This window comes from Botryllus schlosseri, chromosome 1 (assembly GCF_051294905.1).
Source record: "Botryllus schlosseri isolate E-star chromosome 1, Bs_hap1, whole genome shotgun sequence".
NCBI lineage: Eukaryota > Metazoa > Chordata > Ascidiacea > Stolidobranchia > Styelidae > Botryllus > Botryllus schlosseri.
In genome coordinates, this window is record NC_137236.1 from 3,732,343 (window position 1) to 3,753,734 (window position 21,392).

Here is a 21,392-nt window from a genome sequence, read left to right on the forward strand (position 1 = left end):
ATAATTACGTCATGAGCTACAGCTTGGCGATACTACACTGCGGGGTGATCGCTACACGTGCCTAGCGTTGCGTGAAGTCAGTGAAATGAGCGAACGTTCAATCCAATCAAAAGTATGGACTCGTTATCAAACTTGAATCAACTTGCTATCCAACCTTGATGTGACCTTCAATCTGGTAACCACTTATCTTGATGACATCTTCTTCGTTCTTCAATTCAACCCATCCATCTACAGACAGCTCGACAACCTGAATATTGTTCGGATGTGAAACTCGAGATCGTGCATTTTATTGATCATCCACCATATATGGTGACGTCATATCGCAGATGCAGTGACTACCGAAGCATCACAGATCATCATGCGTTACACGTCATCGACACAGGTCACTGATTTCACCGGCGTTTTTGTCAGTGGCGCCATTTTGGGACATTTGCTACTCGATATCTCCGCAAACACTCGTTTATATGAGGCATGAATTATATTGGCGACATCAGGAGAAAAAAACTCCACGAATCGAGGCAAAGACATTTTGGTCAATCTAGTTGATCTTTAAAGCAAATCGTTAGCACCCAAAACCGTATTCCTGTATTAACACGAATTCACGATGGAATTTCGTCTTTTGATCCGAGCGCGAAATTGGACAGTTTCCTAGTGTGAGCATGTAAATCAGAATTACTCCATGGACATCATATTTACTCCTATATTACATGAGAAACAAAATGTTGCATTCCAAAACGCTGTTATGTTCATAAAGATCTTTTTCGATGCACCCTTTGTTGATAAGGACCGGTATATTTATATGTTGCGTGCCGGTAATGTCCACATGCGCACTCCAGAATTGTGACGATGCTAGCAATGTTACTTGTTACTCACGCAGTGCATTTTTTAGCGGCACATGGCGTTTGATTCCGTAAAAGGGACATAATTTGTCAAAATATTGATGCACAACTTGATCACCGCTAGACTGACGGGTATCGATCACACCAATACCAAATTCCATACATTGCATTCATTTCATTCATTCTCAATTCAGTAAAAAGCGTTGTTCACGAGGTCAGCGCTCCTATTGTTGCCACTACGCTACATGATCCCGCGTTTCACCAAATTCGATTACATAGCTCGATATTAATGGCACAGTGCGTATATTAAAACATCATATCAGTGGGTAAATACTGTACGGCTTAGGGATGAAAGCAGAGTGGGACTGTTAGAAAATATTCTTCAGAATTCACTGGCTATGTGATAAAATTGTTAGGTTGGTTGAAACAACGCTGTAAACCAAATTTTGCTACAAGACAAACTAGTAGAAACAAGATTCTTGCTGTAAAAAGTTTTGAATTTATAATTTAAAAAAAATTCAAAGTTTTTCTTTCAACCCCATAAAATTGTTAGGCAATCAGCAGTGATGATGCATACCAAATTTGGATCAATTCCAACAGCTAGGAGCGAAGTTATTGCCGTAGTAAAATTTCCAATTCCATGAGTTTATAGGAAATAATTATAGCTTTCAATACAACATCCATTGTAGTACAATATTTAAACTCAAATACTTTCCGGCACTCTAAAGGGATTTAAATGGATTTAGAAGCAAAAACAAATCTGTTTAACTCCCTTCAGTGTGCCGTTAACTCTTGAAAGAGGCAACAAAAAAGTCTTCGAGTTTAATAAATATTCTACTACAATGGATTTTGTATTGAAAGCTATATTCAAGTTCTGTACCACGAGTCAGCTATCTGAATAAATAATTAAAGAGTTAGCAACCGTAAAAATATTTTATTCGAGTCCAAATTTTTTCTACCGCAATAACGTCGCTTCTAGTGGTTGGAATTGAGCCACATTTGGTGTGCATCGTCTCTACTGGCAGCCCAACAATTTTACATTGTTGAAAGAAAAATTTTAAAATTGTAACTTTTAATTACAAATCCAAAATTTTCTACTGCAAGAAAATCGCATCTACTGGTTGCAATTGACCCAAAGTTGGCCTGCAGTGTTGTTTTCGCCAACCTGACAATTTTATAACATAGCCGAATAAACCAATCACATGCGATTGTCACGTCACAAGTCTCCGCATACCCACATAAAATTATAGTGGCTTGTTAGTATTCAACTAAATCATAGAACCGATCTCACTTCCCAATCCAATTTTCCAGGTAGCGATTCAATCCGACGATGTCCGATAAGTGAACGCAGTGCTGTTGCTGACAACTTATTTTCACGCAAATCCACTTCCTTCACCTGGAATGATGAATGAAATATGAATACAATGTCTGCCAATGTCATGTCAAACTAAAAAAGCTTTACACAGACTTATCCAGGGCATATTTTGGAAGCTGCGTATGTTCAACATCATTGTGATCCTTATAATTAAGGCAAACGACCCTAGGTTTAGAGGTCTTTTACTAATCCATTCAAACGGCTTCAATAAATTCTAGGAATACACCGTACTCTATAATTGAAATTACGATTTGATTACAGTGAATGATGGCTAATTTTATTCACTTTCGATTTCATTTTTACGAGCGAGTTGGCCACAGTAGGATCAACTGTAATTTGTAATTGAGCTGCATGTAATTAATTATATTTTTTCATGTTATTTTAATTGTCATCGAAGCATTTCTATTCTGTGTAATTGTAATTGTAATTTGATAAAAATTTTCTAATTACAATTTCAATTGCATTGTTATTGAAACCTGACAATCACAGCATAAAATAATTAGCCCATTAACATGGGGGTTCTATGCGTATCTCGTCAACTAATTCAGCCATAGCCTACTAAACTGTTTCCCATATAAGCCAACTTCAGCTCCAACAGAAAACTTGGTGAATTACAATATAGGCTATTGAACCAAAAAAATCCTACTATTTCATAAATGGACGAAAAGCAAATGAACTCTTCTGTAACCTGTGCTGAACCATTTCCTACACCACGGTCAGCGTTTTTTTTTAATCTCTTTGCAGTGCTGAGGCTTGCTGTAGCAATTGCAAAAAGAAATTCAAGTTTTCAACCAAGACTTCATCACGCTAGATCACACATTTGCAGATATGTTATCCCAATCTTACCTCCTATCTTAGCTTAATTTACTGGGGCCAGAACCTTTCCGCATCCTAATGTTCATCAAATGCAGTCGAACAGTTTTGAGCAAGTGAAAATGTAAGTGCGAACCAAAATTTTGTATTTGGTAGTTATCAGGAGCTTCTTTACTCGTGTATTTATTTTAATTTTACACACCTTATCGGTATCATCCTTATTGCCTTACCAATTACATTTCATTCACCTTACTCAGCTCTGAGTATTCGTTTGAGTACATTTCATTGAAGTCTTGTATCCTATTCGCTATTTGTCGTTGCCAGTTGCTCGAACTTTTGATTGTTAGTAGTCGCTTATAAAAATATTCTGTGTTTTGTATTTTTCAGTGCTCATGATTAGGAAATTTCGAATACGTCCAAGTTTATTTTTTTCTAATAAAAGGATAATCTACGTAGTACAAATCATGAATGAAACATGAATAGCTTGAGATTGTTGCTAAATACGTCGCTACAGTTGTCAAAGAACACCTCTCTAGTCTCTACTGAATCAGTCAGACTTTTACCAGTAATTGTAATGATAATTGTACTTACATGTTTAACAGTAATTGTAATTGTAGTCAGGGTTTTAAAAAGACTCGAGTTACGATTTTCTGATGACTCGACTTGACACGAGTCATTTTCGCAAAATTCGGAAATGACTCATCACAACTCTAGTCAATCTGTGTATTGACTCGACTTGAACTCGAGTCATTACGCATGACTCGAACCAAGTCATATGACTCGAGACTGAGACGGCCAAGATCGACATCTCATTGTAATTTCAAATAATAGTAAAGTGACCACACTATTGGCATTTCGTCTATTGGTACTAGTACTTAAAATGCGACCAGAAACTGCTACGAATGAGGAAAATTACTATATTAACATGCCAACCATTCGATATCAACAACTGGGTTACCAAGACTTTAACTGGAAGCTGAGCCGTCGACACAATGACTTGGACTCGAGTCATAATACCATGACTCGGACTCCACCCTTTGATTGCTGGCATGGACTCGGTCGTGAATTGAAAATGACTCGATTTGACTTGAATCAAAACTATGAAAATGAGATTAACTTGTTACTCGGAGCCTTCGTGACTAGGTTACAACCCTGATTGTAGTTGTAATTTGATATTTTTAGCATAGAGTAATTGTAATCATATGTAATTAAAACATGTAATAAAGTAATTGTAATTGAAATCGAATTGATTTAATGCAATTGATCCAACTATGGAGGTCGCCCTATATTTAAATTAATACAAAGTGTACTAAATACCGCCAATAAAAAATTTCAGTGGCATAAATCTGCTATTATTTGGAAAAGAGTTTGAGCGTACTTCAAGCCTTAAAAATTATGGACTTTGAGGTATATATTAATATTTTTATCCAGATACAACGTGAACAGTTAAATTTCGAACATGTCCCGGAAAATCCAGTCGTAAGGCAATCCTAATAACTTGAGAATTTCGGACAATCAACAGGAGCAATGTTTTTCTGATGTAACGATGCGTTCGGATAATACCCACACCGCCCTGCGATGATCTAAATCAGTGATGGCGAAGAAAACGAATGTTGAGAAATATTCATAGGCCAAATTATACCCACTCTAGTGGCAAAATGTGCGCACCAAGTCCACAGGTTTGTGTAAAAATGCATCGCAAAGTAGTTCTTCATTGAAGCGAAAACGCAATGCAAAATCGTTATATACTGGTCACCCGGAGATTAAAAAAGTGACAAAATATGGTTTTAATATCTGTTTTCGCAGCGCTACGTCATTTTTGGGTCAAACGGTCCCTGGCCCCAACAGAAACCTGAAACGGGATACAATTTTGATGAACCAAATTTCAACGTCACTGTTTATAGTTAAATCTATCTTATTCCGCACAACGTATAGTCAGGGCTAACACCAGATCAGACCTAAAACAATGAGATAGCGTAGAAGCATACCAACTTATACCATCATTGGGGTGACTGCTGCAGCTGTTTATAGGCTATATCTATTAAACTCGCAAATTGTACTTTTGCCAAATTGATTGCTTGGGAATAAAAGTGTTACTAGATTAGAACTCACATGATCTGACAAATAATGTACCATATTATTATGAACACCGGCTTCGTGATTAAGTAGTACAGTGACAAAAAGGGCATTAGAATTTGAATTAACATTTTGGAATAATTTGACTGGACAAGTCCACGAGCTATTCTAACGTTTGAATCCGGCCAACTACCAAGGTTGAGTTTGACACCCCTGTTCAATATCCTACCCTCTTATCGAGATGATTTTATTTGGACGCCGGCATTAAATGGGAAATATGTCTAAAGATGGAAAAACTAGTATTCGATACACGATGCGATTTAAGTTGAAGGATAGGCTACTGCTTTTTTTCACTATTAGTATACTGCTGGAAGTCACGCTAGTTATAATAGACGACCGTGAACTCACATGTTGATTACACGGTCCGTGGACATGGTACTCATTCGGGCCAGACATGCGACTTACAATATACCTTCCGAGTGGCATATAAATTCAGTGGTGTTTTGTGCCTAAACTCACATGTATTCTTTTTTTCAGACACCCCGTAATGATCGTCAATAGCTCATCATTTATCTTGCAGATGAATAACTTCAAGCACTTCAGGCTTTCACTTCTTGCTGCAAGCGATCCAACGATATGAGCCTCATCGCGACTCAATGAGATCTCAGATGCATTGATTTCGGAAATTTGTTTCATAAGATCGCTGTCTCCTGATTCATAGATTGCTGTATAGAGTTCCATGCGAGCGTGCTTGTCCTCCTTGAGATGTGAACGAATCGATCCGACGAGAAATCGCTTTTTCAGCGACCGATTTGACACTGTTAGACAAATATTACACCTCACTATACGATATTACAATGGAGTAAAGAGGAACCACAGAGGCACAGCCAAGCGGTAGAGTTGAAGGCATATTTGCCCACAAATGTTTGACTCGTACGCCCGTTTTCACAACGACGCAGTGAATCCAAGACGTTATGTCATTGTAGTAGACTATAGAACCTAGAGTTGCATTGTTAAAATTTCCAATCACCCGTTGCAGATTTTTCGGCTGCTTACGCGACTAATTTACGCTTACTGACTGAATATGAAACAGTTATGACTGGATTGATCTATTACAGCATTGTCTTGGGATAATAGCGCGACAAAGCACAGATTCAATAAGCTCATTGGATCCGTGCCCACCATACGGTCATGCGTTTACGATTGATTATTCCCACAATATTCAAAACAGTGGTACGAAGTAGTATACGAAGGTACGCACGCTATCAGAAATGACATTTCTGTGAGGTCTTGATAAAACTACAGCATTGTCACCAAATCCAATGTGGTTGGTATGACCAAAAATATTAAATAATGGCCATGTTATGGACACAGTACTGTTTTTGTGGCTTTGCGTATCATACGGTCAGTGGTGGTGTCATGGGTCATGCTCGCATACTCCACTGGTCTTATAACAAATCTAATGACAGTAGAGGTCGGCCGATATTGATTTATGCAGGCCGGTACCGATTATCGACACACTCGAAAGGCCGACAACCGATATCATAGGCCGATATTAATATGGAAGGAGCAGGGAACCATTTCGTTAAAAATATTATATATCAAGCATGATGGCATTTGTCCATGCCACAGAAAGCTGAACAACAAACGAGAAAAATGAAATTAGAATGAAATATTGCTCGATGGTGCCCATTCATTGATATTTGGGGTAACCTGGCCAGCAAAACATGATACAGAATTGCTGATCAGCCAAGTAGAGGTAGCTTGTAATTTGGGGAAGCATACTTTGCCTGCATACTCACTGCTCAGTGCTCACCCAGTTAAACTCGTGCTGCAAGGTTAAATCTGTCACGTATCGCCTTTGATGGTGCCGATTTCTCGAGATTGGAAACACGGAGCATTGAATTTTCAATATTTTTGAATATGAGAGAGAGAGAGAGAGAGAGAGAGTTCTTTTATTCGTCAACCATGAAATATAGTAAAGGCAAACATTCACGTCCAATAGTATACATTTTTTTAAATTTTCCTAACTATAATTTACACGGTATAGACTGGGAGACCCGATATGACCGAAGTCTTCTAGGCCGGAGTCACCCAAGCATATTTGCAGTATTAATTATAATATGGATCAATTTCTTCTCTCAGTCAAGTAGCACCGCAAAGAGTAACGAAATAAACAAAAGTAAATAAAATATATATATATAAAATATGGTACCCGATCCCAGCATTTCATGGGCTGATATCGATAATCAGGAAGGTTCCAAATATCGGCCTCGATATCCGGTCAGGTTTATAATCGGTCGACCTCTAACTAATAGATTCGAAACTCCAGTCGTTACGCTGGAATCCACAATGCTGAGCATGTCAATAATAGCATAATTATTACTAGTGGCGACCAGAGTGTTAAAATCATTAAAACTGAATTTAATCGAAAACAGATTTTGAAAATATCAATTAAAGTTTGATCAGAGTAATGAAACCACCCCTAAATAGCACTGAAAGGTCATGAAATCGGCATTGTTCGAACAATCGGACCGCCACAGCACAATGACGACAACAATGGTCAAATGCGTCGCGCGACCGTTTTGAACAACGAGGGATCACGATTAGTAATCAAAAATTGGACTCAAAGCCTGACACTCAGTTCAGAATTGAATCACTCCGATACTTGATATATGATCAGACCACACTCGCATCTAGGGACAAATGTGTGCTTTCTCACAGATTCATATTTTCAGTCTTGAGAGTAGCGGGAATACGATAACTTTTCGAGAAAAGTAGCCAACATCACGGAAAACTATACTCTCCGATGAGACTCACCTTCATGAAGGTTATCCTGTGTTTCGTCGTAAATGATGCCGCACACGAATCTGCGGACGACCGACCATCGCTCTTTGTGCAAGTGTTTAGAGTTGAACCTTATGAACTTTGGAAGCGTCATTTCCACTACAAAGCCCGCTGCAAGAAATTCCTGGAGACTTTGATGACAGAAGAAGAAAATGAAACTGCCATCCATCAGATTGCAATTGAGGAAGTTATTTCCGGATCCGGGAACCTTCATCATGAGATCTCGAACTTCTTCTTTTGAAAGTCCAAACTTCTTCAAATCATTTTCAGAGAATGTCACTCTTCCTTCTTTCATGCCACGATATGCCATCGCTTTCAATTTATTGATAACTCCGGCGATAGCATCAGACGTTCTAATATTTTTCACGCTGCTTAAAGTGGATATAATTTTCTTGTAGAGTACTGTGACCGTCTTAGGAGGAGGCTCGTTCGGATTCTTGGCCATGATCACTGCGGTTAAAACCAGAAAAACGGGAATGGAAACTAAATTGATCAGTCTTGGTGACATCTTTTCTATCTTTTCCCATGCTTCATCACCGTTTTGACGTATCAGAAACACAAAAAGCTTCTTTGCGTCATCCAGGGTCAGACCAGATAGTGTGATAATGTCGGCAGGTCGCGCTTCCGCGGGTAAATCCGAGACTTGGAATTCCCGGGAAGAGATGACGATTTTTGTATCACCGAGTAGATTACGTGAGAGAATATTGTACATGATCGTTGCTGCTTCAGCTTGAGTATATGGATTTATGTTCTTGTCGCCATCTCTGTTGATTTTCCACGTAGCCTGATCCAAGCCGTCGAAAAATAGTACTGCTTCTGATTGATGTTCGAACAGCCACTGATACGCATGATCCTCGTCGATCTCATTCTGAAAGAGGCCACCGAAGAGAAATTTGGATGGTTTGATCAATCCTTCATCTCGCATGTCTTTTATTTCTATATAACATATCAATTTGTACTTGAGCAGAGAGGGGCTGACTATGCCTTCCGTATTTGTAAGTGAATGGGCTAAATTTTCTCTAGCGATTCTGCGCATGAGAGTGGTTTTCCCAGATCCCGCAGACGCAACTATAGCGGTGATAGAACTTTCCCCGGTAATAAGTTGTTGCAAAACTTCATTTAGCTTGATGAATTTGTTGTCGTCAACTTCTTGTCGGAGAAATCCGAATTCCTTTCTGAATTGATTTTTGACAACCTCTTTCTCTTTCCAGAAGAATAATTTTCTTTTCACTTCGACTTCCATTCCGTGCACCTCTTCATAATTGCCTTTGAAATATTCCGACTTAGTGACTCTTCTCATCTGGGGATGTACTTGGAAATCAGGTTTGCTGAGATCGTCGGCGCCGATGTCTTCGAGGATTCTGTCCGCCGTCTTTTTAGACGCATTATCGTTTATGCATTTTATCAGGGTTGAAGCTTTTTCTGGAAGATAACAATATCCTTTCTTCATTATATTTTATGAATAGAAATGATCGGACAAAAGCTGTTACCGCTTTTTGGTGATATTTTATATGACCTAGGACCTAGGTATTCAAGAAAGATGTGGAGATTTATACTGTGAATATTGCAGAATTTAGAGGGGCACCGGCGTTCTCAACCTTTGTTCAGCCAATATTCCGGTTTTAAAACTTCATGTGGCTTATCCTAGAGTCCTGGTCCTGTTCAGTGCGCGGTAATCGCCGCCGCGGATATGCCTATTTGTCTAAAATATGTGCATTTATCTCTTACTAATCATATTTAAATTTATACCTCTATACCAAGATTGATCCACCTGCCGGCGTTAAACAAATTTTGTGCGGTTTACAAGCAACTCAATTAGTATGTGTTGGCGGCCGTCGACATGCAAATTGAATAGACTGGCTAATTTTTGAAAGATTTCAATCATTCATTTTCAATTCATTTATCGCGTCAACGACAGGCCTGAACAATCGCATAAATAGCACGCCATGTGCGCAAGATATAATCGCTGGCCTAAACACTATAGTCGCATTTCCAACAGACCTGGTGCCAGTGTTGGGATCAAGTCACTACCTTCGAGTCACGAGTCATTTCGAGTCATTGCACATTTTGACTCGAGTCAAGTCAAGTCAATCGGTTTTCGAAGGTGATTCGAGTCAAGTCAAGTCACTCGATTTTTGGAAGTGACTCGAGTCAAGTCGAGTCAAGTCACGAGTCCAGTCAAAATTCAAGTCAAGTTGCCTTTTCGTAGTATGAGGCAATATTACGTAATTACATTAGGCTAGCTGTCTGAAATGCAGATTGAGTAGTCATTGATTTTGAACCGATGAACGAATATAGAGTTGAATATACACCAAAGAAGGCTCTGTATTGCTCAGACGCTCGCATATACGTAGCCTCAGTTTATAGTTACCAACCAACATACAGAATAGAGAAAGGAATTATTAAGATGCAATACATTACCCTTTACCCATTTACATATTGATATGAAACAATTCGAGCCTGCTCCAATGGCTGAGGAGTATATAAACTATATTCGAATTCAAAATAATAAAAATACAAGAGGTTTGGTTACGGTAGATAATTTTCTATTATATTACTTTACTACTAGTTTACCACAACGTAAGCTGTGAGCTTCGATCACTTCGTTTGTGGTCAATTTATTTGTGAGATAACAATGGAGGCTCAGTAAAACGCACGATCATTGAATGATTGGTCGCTCTCACGGGTTACACCAGCGTCTCGCGAACAATCCGAACATAAACAAGATATTGTGATTTTTATCGACACCGATTAATTGATGACTTGAAATTGACTCATGAATTTTGCTCTGAGTCACGAGTCAATCCTCATTTCTGATACGCCGAGTCAAGTCAAGTCATATTAGCAAAGTGACTCGAGTCAAGTCAAGTCATGCGAAAAAGGTGACTCGAGTCAAGTCATGACTCGAGTCATTCCAACACTGCCTGGTGCGCACAACGCTATCGTTTGCTTGAGCAATCACATCTATAATAGGCCTCATGCACAAGATATCGTCGCTGGCCTGAACTATCGCGTCTCGGGCCTCGCAGGCTTTGGCTGTTATCTACTATCGTTTTGAGACAATGCCGTTAAGTGTATTATGATTAGCTATGGTTGTTCAACAGTACAGTGACATCGCAAAACAGAATGAAATCGAATACAAAAACATAACTATTCATATACTGCGAATGCGGGATGCGTACTATACATGGGTACAGGCTTTTTACCAGAATTTACACGCCATTATATTCGGAAAATGTGGTAGTAGCGCCATTTTTCAGCTAAGCCCCACAGTACAGATCGGAACAAAATCGGAAAATGATGCACCCCATATAGAGAAACCAAATTGGAATCATCTGTTTATAACAGGGGTTCTCAACCTGGGGGGCGCGAGAAATTGACAAAGTCAGTATAAATTGTACGTGTCTGAACATGTGTTTCACATCCATTATGAGAAGACGATTAATGAAGATGAAATTTATTCCATATTCAAGAAAGCTTGCAAAATACAAACTCTAGCAACCGCGCTCAACGGAGTATAGTCTGATTTCAACTTCATTTGAGCAAATTTTTGAAATTCTTTGGAGATATAGACAGCAATTCCCACGTGTAAGTCATTCATTGCTTCAGTAGCCTAAAGCTTGTCGCGCTGGGCAGCTCTTGTTAGTAGCTTGCGAACTGCACTGCCTAAGACAGACTTAGATGCAACATAGGTTGCCCGGTTTCGCCCAATTAGGCTATAAATCAACACAATTTAATTAATTTCCAAAACTGATCAAATTTAGCCTGGCAGGACAGAACGACGCCTTGCTCGCTGTACTCACTACCAGCATCAGGATTAGTCTCAGGGTGACCTACCTTGAAATTAATTAATGAATGTCTTGTTCCATTTTTGTTATTTTCAAACAAGTTTGGAGAAATTTGTCAGCAATGTAAAAGACTCAACAAGTGAAAGGCAGATTCAAAACTGGCGTAAGATATACCTTATGTATAATACTACTAGATCAGTGGTGGGCAGCCTGTGGCCGTATAAGGGAATTTGAGCGGCCGTCGACGCCTAATTCAATTAGTATGTGTTGGCGGCCGTATACATGCAAATTGCAATTACGAAGTCACTCCCGCATTTTCGAGAGATTTTAATTAATCTTGAGATTTCCTTCGCCCTCCGCGCAATTCAACAAGACTTCATTTTTCAATTTTAATGCAGTAGCGCCCTTCTTAATCTGAGCCAGAATGGGAATTGGCAAGAAATAACAATTGGTTCACGGCCCTGAAAAATTTTCGCGCTCCGCGCAACAAATGCACCTCCCGGCAACTATTCATAACATTTTCACTCGCGATTTCGGTGCGTACAATAGGCCGATGTGAAAAGTAGAATAGTCCGGAGTTCACCGGGAATGGATATGGACAGTTTACCGTAGGAATTTTGCGTCCATATCGTTCATTGCGGCTATGCCCAGGAATGCGGTCTCACGCTACATAATCAATCGAAATGCGGCCATTATTATCGGAAACGTTGCCCACCTCTGTATTAGATGATGTGCTCTTTTTGACATGACGATAAATGCAACGGGGGTCAGGGGGGCGCGATTTTTCTGACCATCTCCAAGGGGGGCGCGTGTCAAAAAAGGTTGAGAACCACTGGTTTATAACGAATGAAATTTGTTTCTGGTACGTTTTGGCGATTCCAATATATTTCCACTCCAGCGACAATCGTAATGGAATGTAAAGAAATAACAGCATGCAACTAAGTGACTGATAAAAATTGGCCCATGCGAAGATCCATCATCACTTATAACTTGCCCTAAATTTTTGAAAACACCTCCTCCATCAACTCTACCGGTTAATATGAGCACACGGGCTGAGAAAAAATGAATGTGAATAGGAATATGACAAATTTCTAATAATAATGAGAAAATTCATAACTAAATCTTAAAATTTCTGTGTGACGATGACTATCCCAGCCTTACATGACCACTGACCAGTCACCACTCACGATTTCGGTGTTTATAGTAAGCAGATATGTGTGAATGTTTTTGTCCTGAGGTCACCGGAAATAGATACCGAACCATTTTAACATTCCAGTAGGCTATAGATAGGCCTATATCATGTCCAGTTCATAACGACCATGCCCTTGTATGAGGCCATAGTGTATGGGTACATTAGGCATAGGCGGGTGCCTATCAGCGGGAAGTGTTGTGCTATTTAGCGAGATTCGTTTTCGCTGCACAACGGCAAGCGATCTCTTGCTGAGTGGGTTTGCAATTTTTACGCGAACAAAATCAGGTCATTGATTGCTGTACATGCGCGATCCTCGCAGGCCTGATTTATCACGTGAACAACAGGCCGGAAGAATTGCATCTACAGCAGTCCAGGTGTACAAAATATCATAGCTGGCCTAAACAGTCACATCTGCAACAGCCCGGTCACGCACTAAACATCGTTGTTAGTCTGAAAACTATCGCATCTCGGGCCTCGCAGGCTTTATCTGCTTTATACAATCGTTTGGAGATAATGCCGTTTAAGTCCAGAGCCAATGATTAGCGATGGTTTCGCCATGATGGTGCAGCAGTGACGTCACAAAATAGAATGACATCATATCGCCGCGAGCATACTATAATGTGCGTAATCTATTTCCGGTAATACTAAAACACAACCATCGCTGGTAACTTGTCATACATGTAAGTTCGTCAAAACAGGAAGCTTTTATAACGAGCATATACTCATTTGCTATGCATGCACTGTACAGTAGTTGCTCTCAATCTTCTTGACCTCACGGACTGGTAAAACTTCAAAAAATGTTGAGGACGGTCATACTTCAAAAATCGAAATTAACTCTAAATTCAATCAGGGTACTGGTACGACAATTGTATACAGCTCTGCCAACTTACATGTGCTATTGAAAACTACATTCAATATTGTTGTTTTGATATTGGATATTTATACATGAACATTTTCGAGTTTCTGCTCGGTTAAGCTAGCGAAGTCCTGTTAAAAACCACTTGGTTGTGATTGTTGGCTTTTCTCCGAAAGATATTGCTATATGCTATTCCAGTGTTTATTAACCTTGTCGCCAGCACGCCCAACGGGCGTTTTGGATTTTGAAGGGGGAGGAAACGCTGAGGGGGACAAGATGGGGGTTGCTGGGCTCAGGAAAGCGTAAGGGGGGCCCTGAAGAGAGTGCAGTAGCGACATAGTAGAACAACATTTCCATATATCCCCAAGTTCTCATTGTAAATTAGCATTCGACAAAATCTGTAACATCTCGAAATTTTTCCTCGCACTGCGCGCGACATACATGCTGGCCTTGTTTGCAACATGTTTCCATGTATGCAGTGATCTATAATCATTAGGGCAAGTTTTGTTGCACTAAAATCGCCGAAAGCAGCCTAATTTTATCAAAGGTTACAGTAAAAAGGTGCATTTATAATTTTTGTTCAAGTATTAGGGTATGAGATAGTCAAAAGGGACCGTTGTATAACTTAGTTCCTCCAGAGCTGACAAATTTGTTACTTCGTCATCTAACTGTCTGACGAAACCGCCGAAAATTACATTTTTCACGGCAAACAGCAATTAAGAAAATCAAGCAATCCGGGAATAATTTCCCCCCAAAAGCCAACAGCATAGCGATTACCCCCTCCCCCTATAACAAGTCAAATAACACACCCCAAAACCTTTCGGTCTGCAAGCTTGACCCAAGCCATTACTAAAAAAACTCACTCCTGGCGACTTCATCAAAATCAATAGGCTCTAGCCTGAAAAAGGTGACCCAGGGTAAATGTAATTTTCAGCGGTCTCGCCTTGGCGTTCGTGAAATGGGAAATTATTGTAAATTTTGACGAGAGAATTAATACAGTAATCTATTTCCATATCGTTCGGTCACGGTCGTGCTAGGCAGGGGTAGTTGAACAATGAACATGCTAGCATGCCATTGTGGCATAGATAACAGTGAGACGCAGCTAACCAGTCAGATAGCTCTTTGTTATGCAAATCAATGAGAATAGAGCCATACTAGAAGTTGTTTATAGCATGTTTTTAAATCACTCCTTTACATTTTTACGCAATAGTTGATCAAAGTTACGGTAAAAATTAGCATGAAATATAGAAAAAAGTTGCAGAAAGTTGCACTATAAAATCCTTTCAAACAGCTTAAAACATTATAGTACATAGATTCCGAGATTTCAAGTATTAGAAATGGACCTTCACAATTTGAGAACTTGACATAAGTCACTTTGATTCCACGGCGACGATATATTTCCGATATTGACCGTGCCTACTGTCTCCTCTGCTAAGCAATCAACGAATTATGTACCCACCATTGCAAAGCGATATCAATTTTCTATAAGCCGTTTCTTAGCTGTACCGTACTAATTAGACATGATTTTCATTGCAAGATGATGATAATCCTACCTATTACCGTGGTAGCATCTTTATCGGCAGGCAGCTGTATCATTCAACAAATTGACAACTGACAGCCTATAACACGTTTTCGCATTATGATGCCACACACAACGCCACTTGATTGAAAACTCAGGACACCTTAATCAAAGCCTCGACTAACTAGCAGTAACCATAGGGCGTGACCTTTTCCAACTTTCCGCGTTGCGATTAGCAGTATTGATTCACATGATTGCCATTTTCTGGATCAACAAACTTTCTTATCTTCGCCCTAAGATCGCTAATTCCCGTTAAAATACTACCATCATCATACTACCATCACTTTACCTCGGGTTAATTTCTACAAAATGCTTTGAAATAAGTATTTTATACCGCAGCGAATAACGTGTTGACATTGAAGAAAGAGGCACTGCCCCACTTTTGAAAGTGAGAGTGAGAGCCATTTGTACATTGAAGATGCTTCAAATCTCTTTGGTCAAAATGATTAAATAAATATATTTGTATATGATAGTTACAAAATTAAATCTTCAGAATATTTCTTCATCGTATCATCAAGGATGATACTCTTTAGTGTTGCGCAACCTAACATGATGTTTTTATGAAATGGGTTGCTTTGATCGGAATACCATCATGTTGAAGTTGATGGGCCAGATGGTATGAGCCCGTACCCTATGGTTGTTACGACAACCTAGATTTGATCCCGAATATAGCACATACAATTATCATAGCGTTAATTGGTCGAGTGGTCGTCGGGCAAGACAGCTATTTCCAATAGTGAAGTCACATAACCCAAAAATAATGACCCAACTTCGAACTCTTACCCTTCGTTTTTACTGCCGTCCTAGAAATACGGGGACGCCAGACACAGGCAATTTTCGAAAGGGCGCTGCAGGATAAAAAGTTGAGAACCACTGTAGGCTACTATAGCCTCTACCATGTGTCACTTCTGTTTAAAAGTCTGTTTAAAAGTAGCTTTCACATATAATCTGTCCGAAACGCGTTGTAAGCTACTTTTGAATAGCCCCATACCACACTCGCATGAACACCCGAAAAATACAGCTAATTTGTTATTACAACCCAGTGCAAAATACGTCGTAAACCCCAAGCTTCTTTCATTTTTAAATTCAGATAAAAAATTTAATATATTTGGTGGACCAGCACTGGTGAGATCCACTGCTGTACCGTAGGGCTCTTCAAAAATGAATTTTTTCTCAAATCGCACTGGCTACTTGATAAAACTGTTAGGTTACCTTATTTAAGCCTACACGTAAAATTTGGTTCAATTCCAAGCAGTAGCCGCATTGCTACAGGAGAACAAAGTTTCTATTTATTATATAGGCTAAAAATAAATAACAAAAAATTTGAGAATTTTCTGTTCACCCCATGAAAGTGTTAGGTTGTCTGTAGAAACAATGTTCACCAAATTGGGTTCAATTCCAACCAGTGGAAGCGGAGTTATTGCCATCGAAAAATTTGGATTGTAATAAAGTAGTATTTACGGTGGGCGCCATTATAATTAATAATTAAATAACTATCACCTTTTCCACTGTCTAAAGTTAGCCCATTCTGATAAAATATGATAGGGTAACTTTGGACATCATATTTTCTTATACTGATCGAAGATTGAGCCCACTGAGATTTTTGCCGTGGATTAAGACTGAGGTATCTACAGCCGAGTTTTGAATCTATGACTAACATGCCATCTATGATTGGTTGAAAGAAATTCAATGACCATTAATTTTGATGAAATTGACCACCACCGTTAATTTATCAATGTTGGGTCAAGTTTATCTCGTGACACGACACATCCAAGATATATGCAGTTTCGGTCAACATGTGACTTCACGAAGTGTGCTAGAAAAAAGCCATTGGCTGAGGCTTTGTGCATGTATCCATTGTCCATACCCGCGCTGGATGGGCGTGAAGAATCTTGTCTTGCTACTAATCAGTAAGGGCGATTTTTTGACATGTCAAAAAAGTCAAAATTAGGTCAAAATTGTAGCGTTTGGTCAAAAAATGTCAAAATTGTTGTCAAAAAAAAATATTTGCAACCTGCATTTCGTTTGTGTCGTAGATTTTGCACTGTCTATGAACTTATCATTTTACATTTTACAGCTTGTAGCCCACTTCATAGGCCTACCGTTGTAGACGGCCCGTTGTCTGCTCATTGTGAATTATGAACATTCAAATTAAACGTGGTTGACGTGCTGTTATGCTTAATGTACCGCAATATCCTAAGTGAAGCAAGACTCCATAGGCATTGCATGGTTTTTATATCAAGAAGCGTATTGTGAAAAGTTGTGATGTCCACGATTGTCAGAATGAAGCAACACGGTGTTCTACCCGCAGTGTACGCACAACATCGGTGTTGTCAGCCAACAGCTGCTACAGTTAAACATTTTCTCTCCATTCTTGGCAAGCTACTTATTAAGGATAGACACTTTCTACTAGGGATGGTGTGAACCTCTGAAAGGTTCAGGTTCGTGTGAACGTGAACCTTTTTGAAAGGTTCTGTGTGAACACGAACGTGAACCTCATGACGTCACGTGACGTCATATTGCTAATTTAAACCCCAAATTTCAATTAGGTGATTGCCTATATTAATCTACTGTACACGATACTGAGCGACGACTCGCGGCCACATAATAGCTCAGTACTTAAGTACATATTCACGTTTGAAACGTCGCCAAATGAATCAACTGGGGCAATCAAATGATATAATAATCCCATAAAATCAGTATCTTGCGTCGCTTTGCTAACAATTTTGACCTGATCGGACAATGTATTCGGCGTCCGAGTATTGCCACATGGATATTGAGCAGAGTGTAAAATGGGTTTCTATACTTGCTACCGATCAACAAGTTATACAGCAGTATAGCCAACACCCCAGTCGCACGAATTTGGTTTTTATGATACAGTATACATATGTAGTCAAGATTGACCCCGTACGCCTGCTGAATTTTTACATCAGAAGACGATATCAATCTCATTGATTGGTTGAATAAGGATCATTTGCTGACAAAATACAGTGTATTTCGCTCTTGATGTCATGTGATTGCGGGTCAAGCTCACAGCACAGAGACACTAATTGTGCACAAACGGAAGGCTGGATATTTCGAGCAAACTCTTGCAACAATACGAGTAAATTTTTGAGATTGTCAAGGGCATGCTCGTTTAGAGTTGAATGTTTATGCTGCCATCCCCTTGCATAGAGTGGCCCGCAGTTGAAAGTCAATAAATTTGGACCAAGGATGTTATAATGAAGTGAAAATTGCAATATCTGAAAAAGGTTCACAGTGCAGAACCTACCAAGGTTCTGTTGTGAACGCGAACCTCAAATTTTCCGAGGTTCACACACAGAACACGAACGTGAACCTCACGTTCACACCATCCCTACTTTCTACCCGAGAATGTAGGAAAGTATCTTCGTTGTACTCCAACAAATTCGGATTATTTCTACCATATTACGTAATGTAACCACTGGAATTCTTAATAGGGCCAGATTTCATTCAAATAAAATAAATGTAATGTAAAAATTTTGTCACATATTGAGTCAAAAAGGTTTTTGAGGGCAAACTACTTCGTAAGGACAGACAGTTCGAACTAGAAATGATGATAAGTAGTACAATTCTAAACACCTAATTAGCATAAATTACGTCGAAATTTGGTTTATATAGGTAAACAAATGTCAAAATTTATATTTTTAGGTAAAAAAAATCGTCCTACTAATAAGCTTCCCACTATGTAAATGACACATGAGCCGTCCACAGAGGAAAATGATGCGCCCCGTGAAAAAATGACAATTTGTGCGTGCTTCTCAAAAATTATTTATTTTACTTTTCCTGTAGGTTACTACGTTTGGGTGGCGTGATTAAGAAGCAATCGTAATCGCAATCGATTACATTCATGACGTAATCACGCCATGTCTGACAGGCTGCACTACAAAGTTCCTGGTAAAACACTTACGTTGGTCTGTTGGAATTGCTTCAATTTCAGAATGCATGGTGTAGTTGTTGGTGATCTTGTTCACGGTAATCTGATCTCCCGCCACAACGTTAACCGAGCTGTTTATGATCCGTTGATTGACGTTTTCGCCTACTGCCAAACTTGCTGATTCTGAGACGCGCGAGAATATTGTAATAGTTCCGATGCATACTCATTTGTAAGCATTTGCATATCAAATTGCGATCATGGAAACTTCCCAGAATGTCTTACTAGTACTAGATTATGCAGCGCGCTAATAACATTATATTTCAATGACTTTAACATGATTTTATATGGATAATATTGAGGAAATAAATAGGAACTCAAATAGACAAGTATAATCACTTACTGCTTTCCCCGGCTGATAATGATGAAGGCAAAACTGGGTCACCAGAATTTCGATATTCACCCCCTTCCGCCATGATAACAATCACGCAATGTTAAATAGTTGCTGTATCAGACAATACTAAAATTGCAAGGACAGTCAATTAACAGCCTAAAATATTTGAGAAATTTATTTGAATAGCGCGTCGAGAATAAAGGACTCAATTCGAGTACTCTGATTCAGGAGCTGTTAACATCCAAAATTTGGAACACACAATAACCATGTGAACAAATAGGATTGGTGTAACAAAATACAAGAATTATGCTCGCGGCGCTCAGCTTAATTTCTGGCCGTTTCAAGACGTGATACAGTAAATAAAAGAAATTTATCCCACAAACATAAATTCACAGTTTATCATTTCCCAGGAATGCTCAGCCGCCTAGCGTGCCGAATACTGCATCACATGACGTCTGACGAGACAAACCAACGGAACCCAGTTTAGACCCACTTTTTCAACTTCACATCACAAAAAATGCAAAACTTGTACCATTCAAAGGATGAATCGTTAGAAAAAACTATCGAGACAAAATCCACGTGGTGACCAGTAGCATGGAACAAAAATTTTCATGAGGAGGGTGGCGGAATGAGGAGGGTGGCGGCCACCCCATACAATACGATTAAACGCCCGCCGTCTGCGATTGCAAAAGTAGTATATGTGGTCGGTCGTGACTTGGTGTTTTTTGCATGGGGTAGTATAGGCCCCGCTGGTGAGGTGCCGCGAAACTCGTGGTGGCACATCGTACTTTTTGACCCCCCCCTCTCGGTCGCACATCGTAATGCGTTCTTATGGGTGCGCTCGCACATCGTACTTTCAGGTATAGGCATCTGTCGCACATCGTATTGAAAACTCGTGTTGGCACATCGTACTTTTAGGTATAGGCATCTGTCGCACGTCGTACTTTCGCATGTCGTATTTCTCGTATAGGCAGTGGTGGTGACTCGCCATGTGTTCTTATGGGTGCGGTCGTGATTCGCCTTTTCAGGTATAGGCCGCGGTCGTGATTCGCCGTGAAAACTCGTGGTCGTGACTCGCCTTTTTTGCTATAGGCGGTGGCGGTGATTCGCCTGTCATGTATTCTTACGGGATCTGTGGTGACTCGCCATATGTTCTTATGGGTGCGGTCGTGAATCGCCCTTTCGGGTATAGGCATCTCTCGCACTGTGTTGAATATGTATCACCTCTTAGGAATCACTTGCTTGGTAATATTTTGGTAATTAGTTTGCCACAGAGCCGACGTAGACGGCGATTCGAATACCAACAATAGCCGCGTTCACAAATTAACACTTCAAAAAGGTGTGAAATAGTTTGCAAAACCCCGCGATCGCCCACAAGATAACACCTCGGACATAACCATCTTTCGCGACTTGGTGTTACAGGCATATCGATCGCTCACGCGGTGAAATTTTCGTAAGCAGTTTGTCAGAGAACTTGATTTCACTCGTAAGATTTAATAAGTAACGAATAACAGACCGTCAGTGTCGGTGGTAACTTGAATAGCGACAAATTGTCACTTATTTCCGCTCTAACCCTAATTCTTTGTGAAGTGAACGCTTATTCAAAAAGGTGTGAAATAATTTTAAAATCCTACGACCACTCACAGGGTAATACTTCAGACATAGCGATCGCGCATGATTTGGTGTTACAGACATACCGATCGCTCACAAGGTAATATTTCGTAATTAGTTTGTCACAGAG

At 39.7% G+C, this 21,392-nt stretch overlaps 1 protein-coding gene across 1 annotated transcript; it reads right to left on the reverse strand.

The window, feature by feature from the left end:
- Positions 1-145: 145 nt before the first annotated feature.
- On the reverse strand, positions 146-20,280 carry LOC145438330 (NACHT, LRR and PYD domains-containing protein 13-like). Its single transcript, XM_080315732.1, has 6 exons — positions 19,661-20,280; positions 19,294-19,443; positions 7,924-9,372; positions 5,623-5,921; positions 2,131-2,235; positions 146-247 (listed from the first exon to the last, which is right to left on the reverse strand). Exons 1-6 carry the CDS (start codon positions 19,731-19,733, stop codon positions 146-148), a joined length of 2,178 nt encoding a protein of 725 aa, XP_080171858.1. The 5' UTR covers positions 19,734-20,280.
- Positions 20,281-21,392: the final 1,112 nt, after the last annotated feature.

Coding starts and splice junctions, on each gene's coding strand:
- LOC145438330 (XM_080315732.1), bottom strand. CDS start 19,733: ATGGCGGAAGGGGGTGAATATCGAAATTCTGGTGACCCAGTTTTGCCT. Junction 2,236..5,622: donor GTCTGAAAAAAAGAATACAT/GTGAGTTTAGGC, acceptor TCATCATTCCAG/GTGAAGGAAGTGGATTTGCG. Junction 248..2,130: donor CTGGAAAATTGGATTGGGAA/GTGAGATCGGTT, acceptor AACAATATTCAG/GTTGTCGAGCTGTCTGTAGA.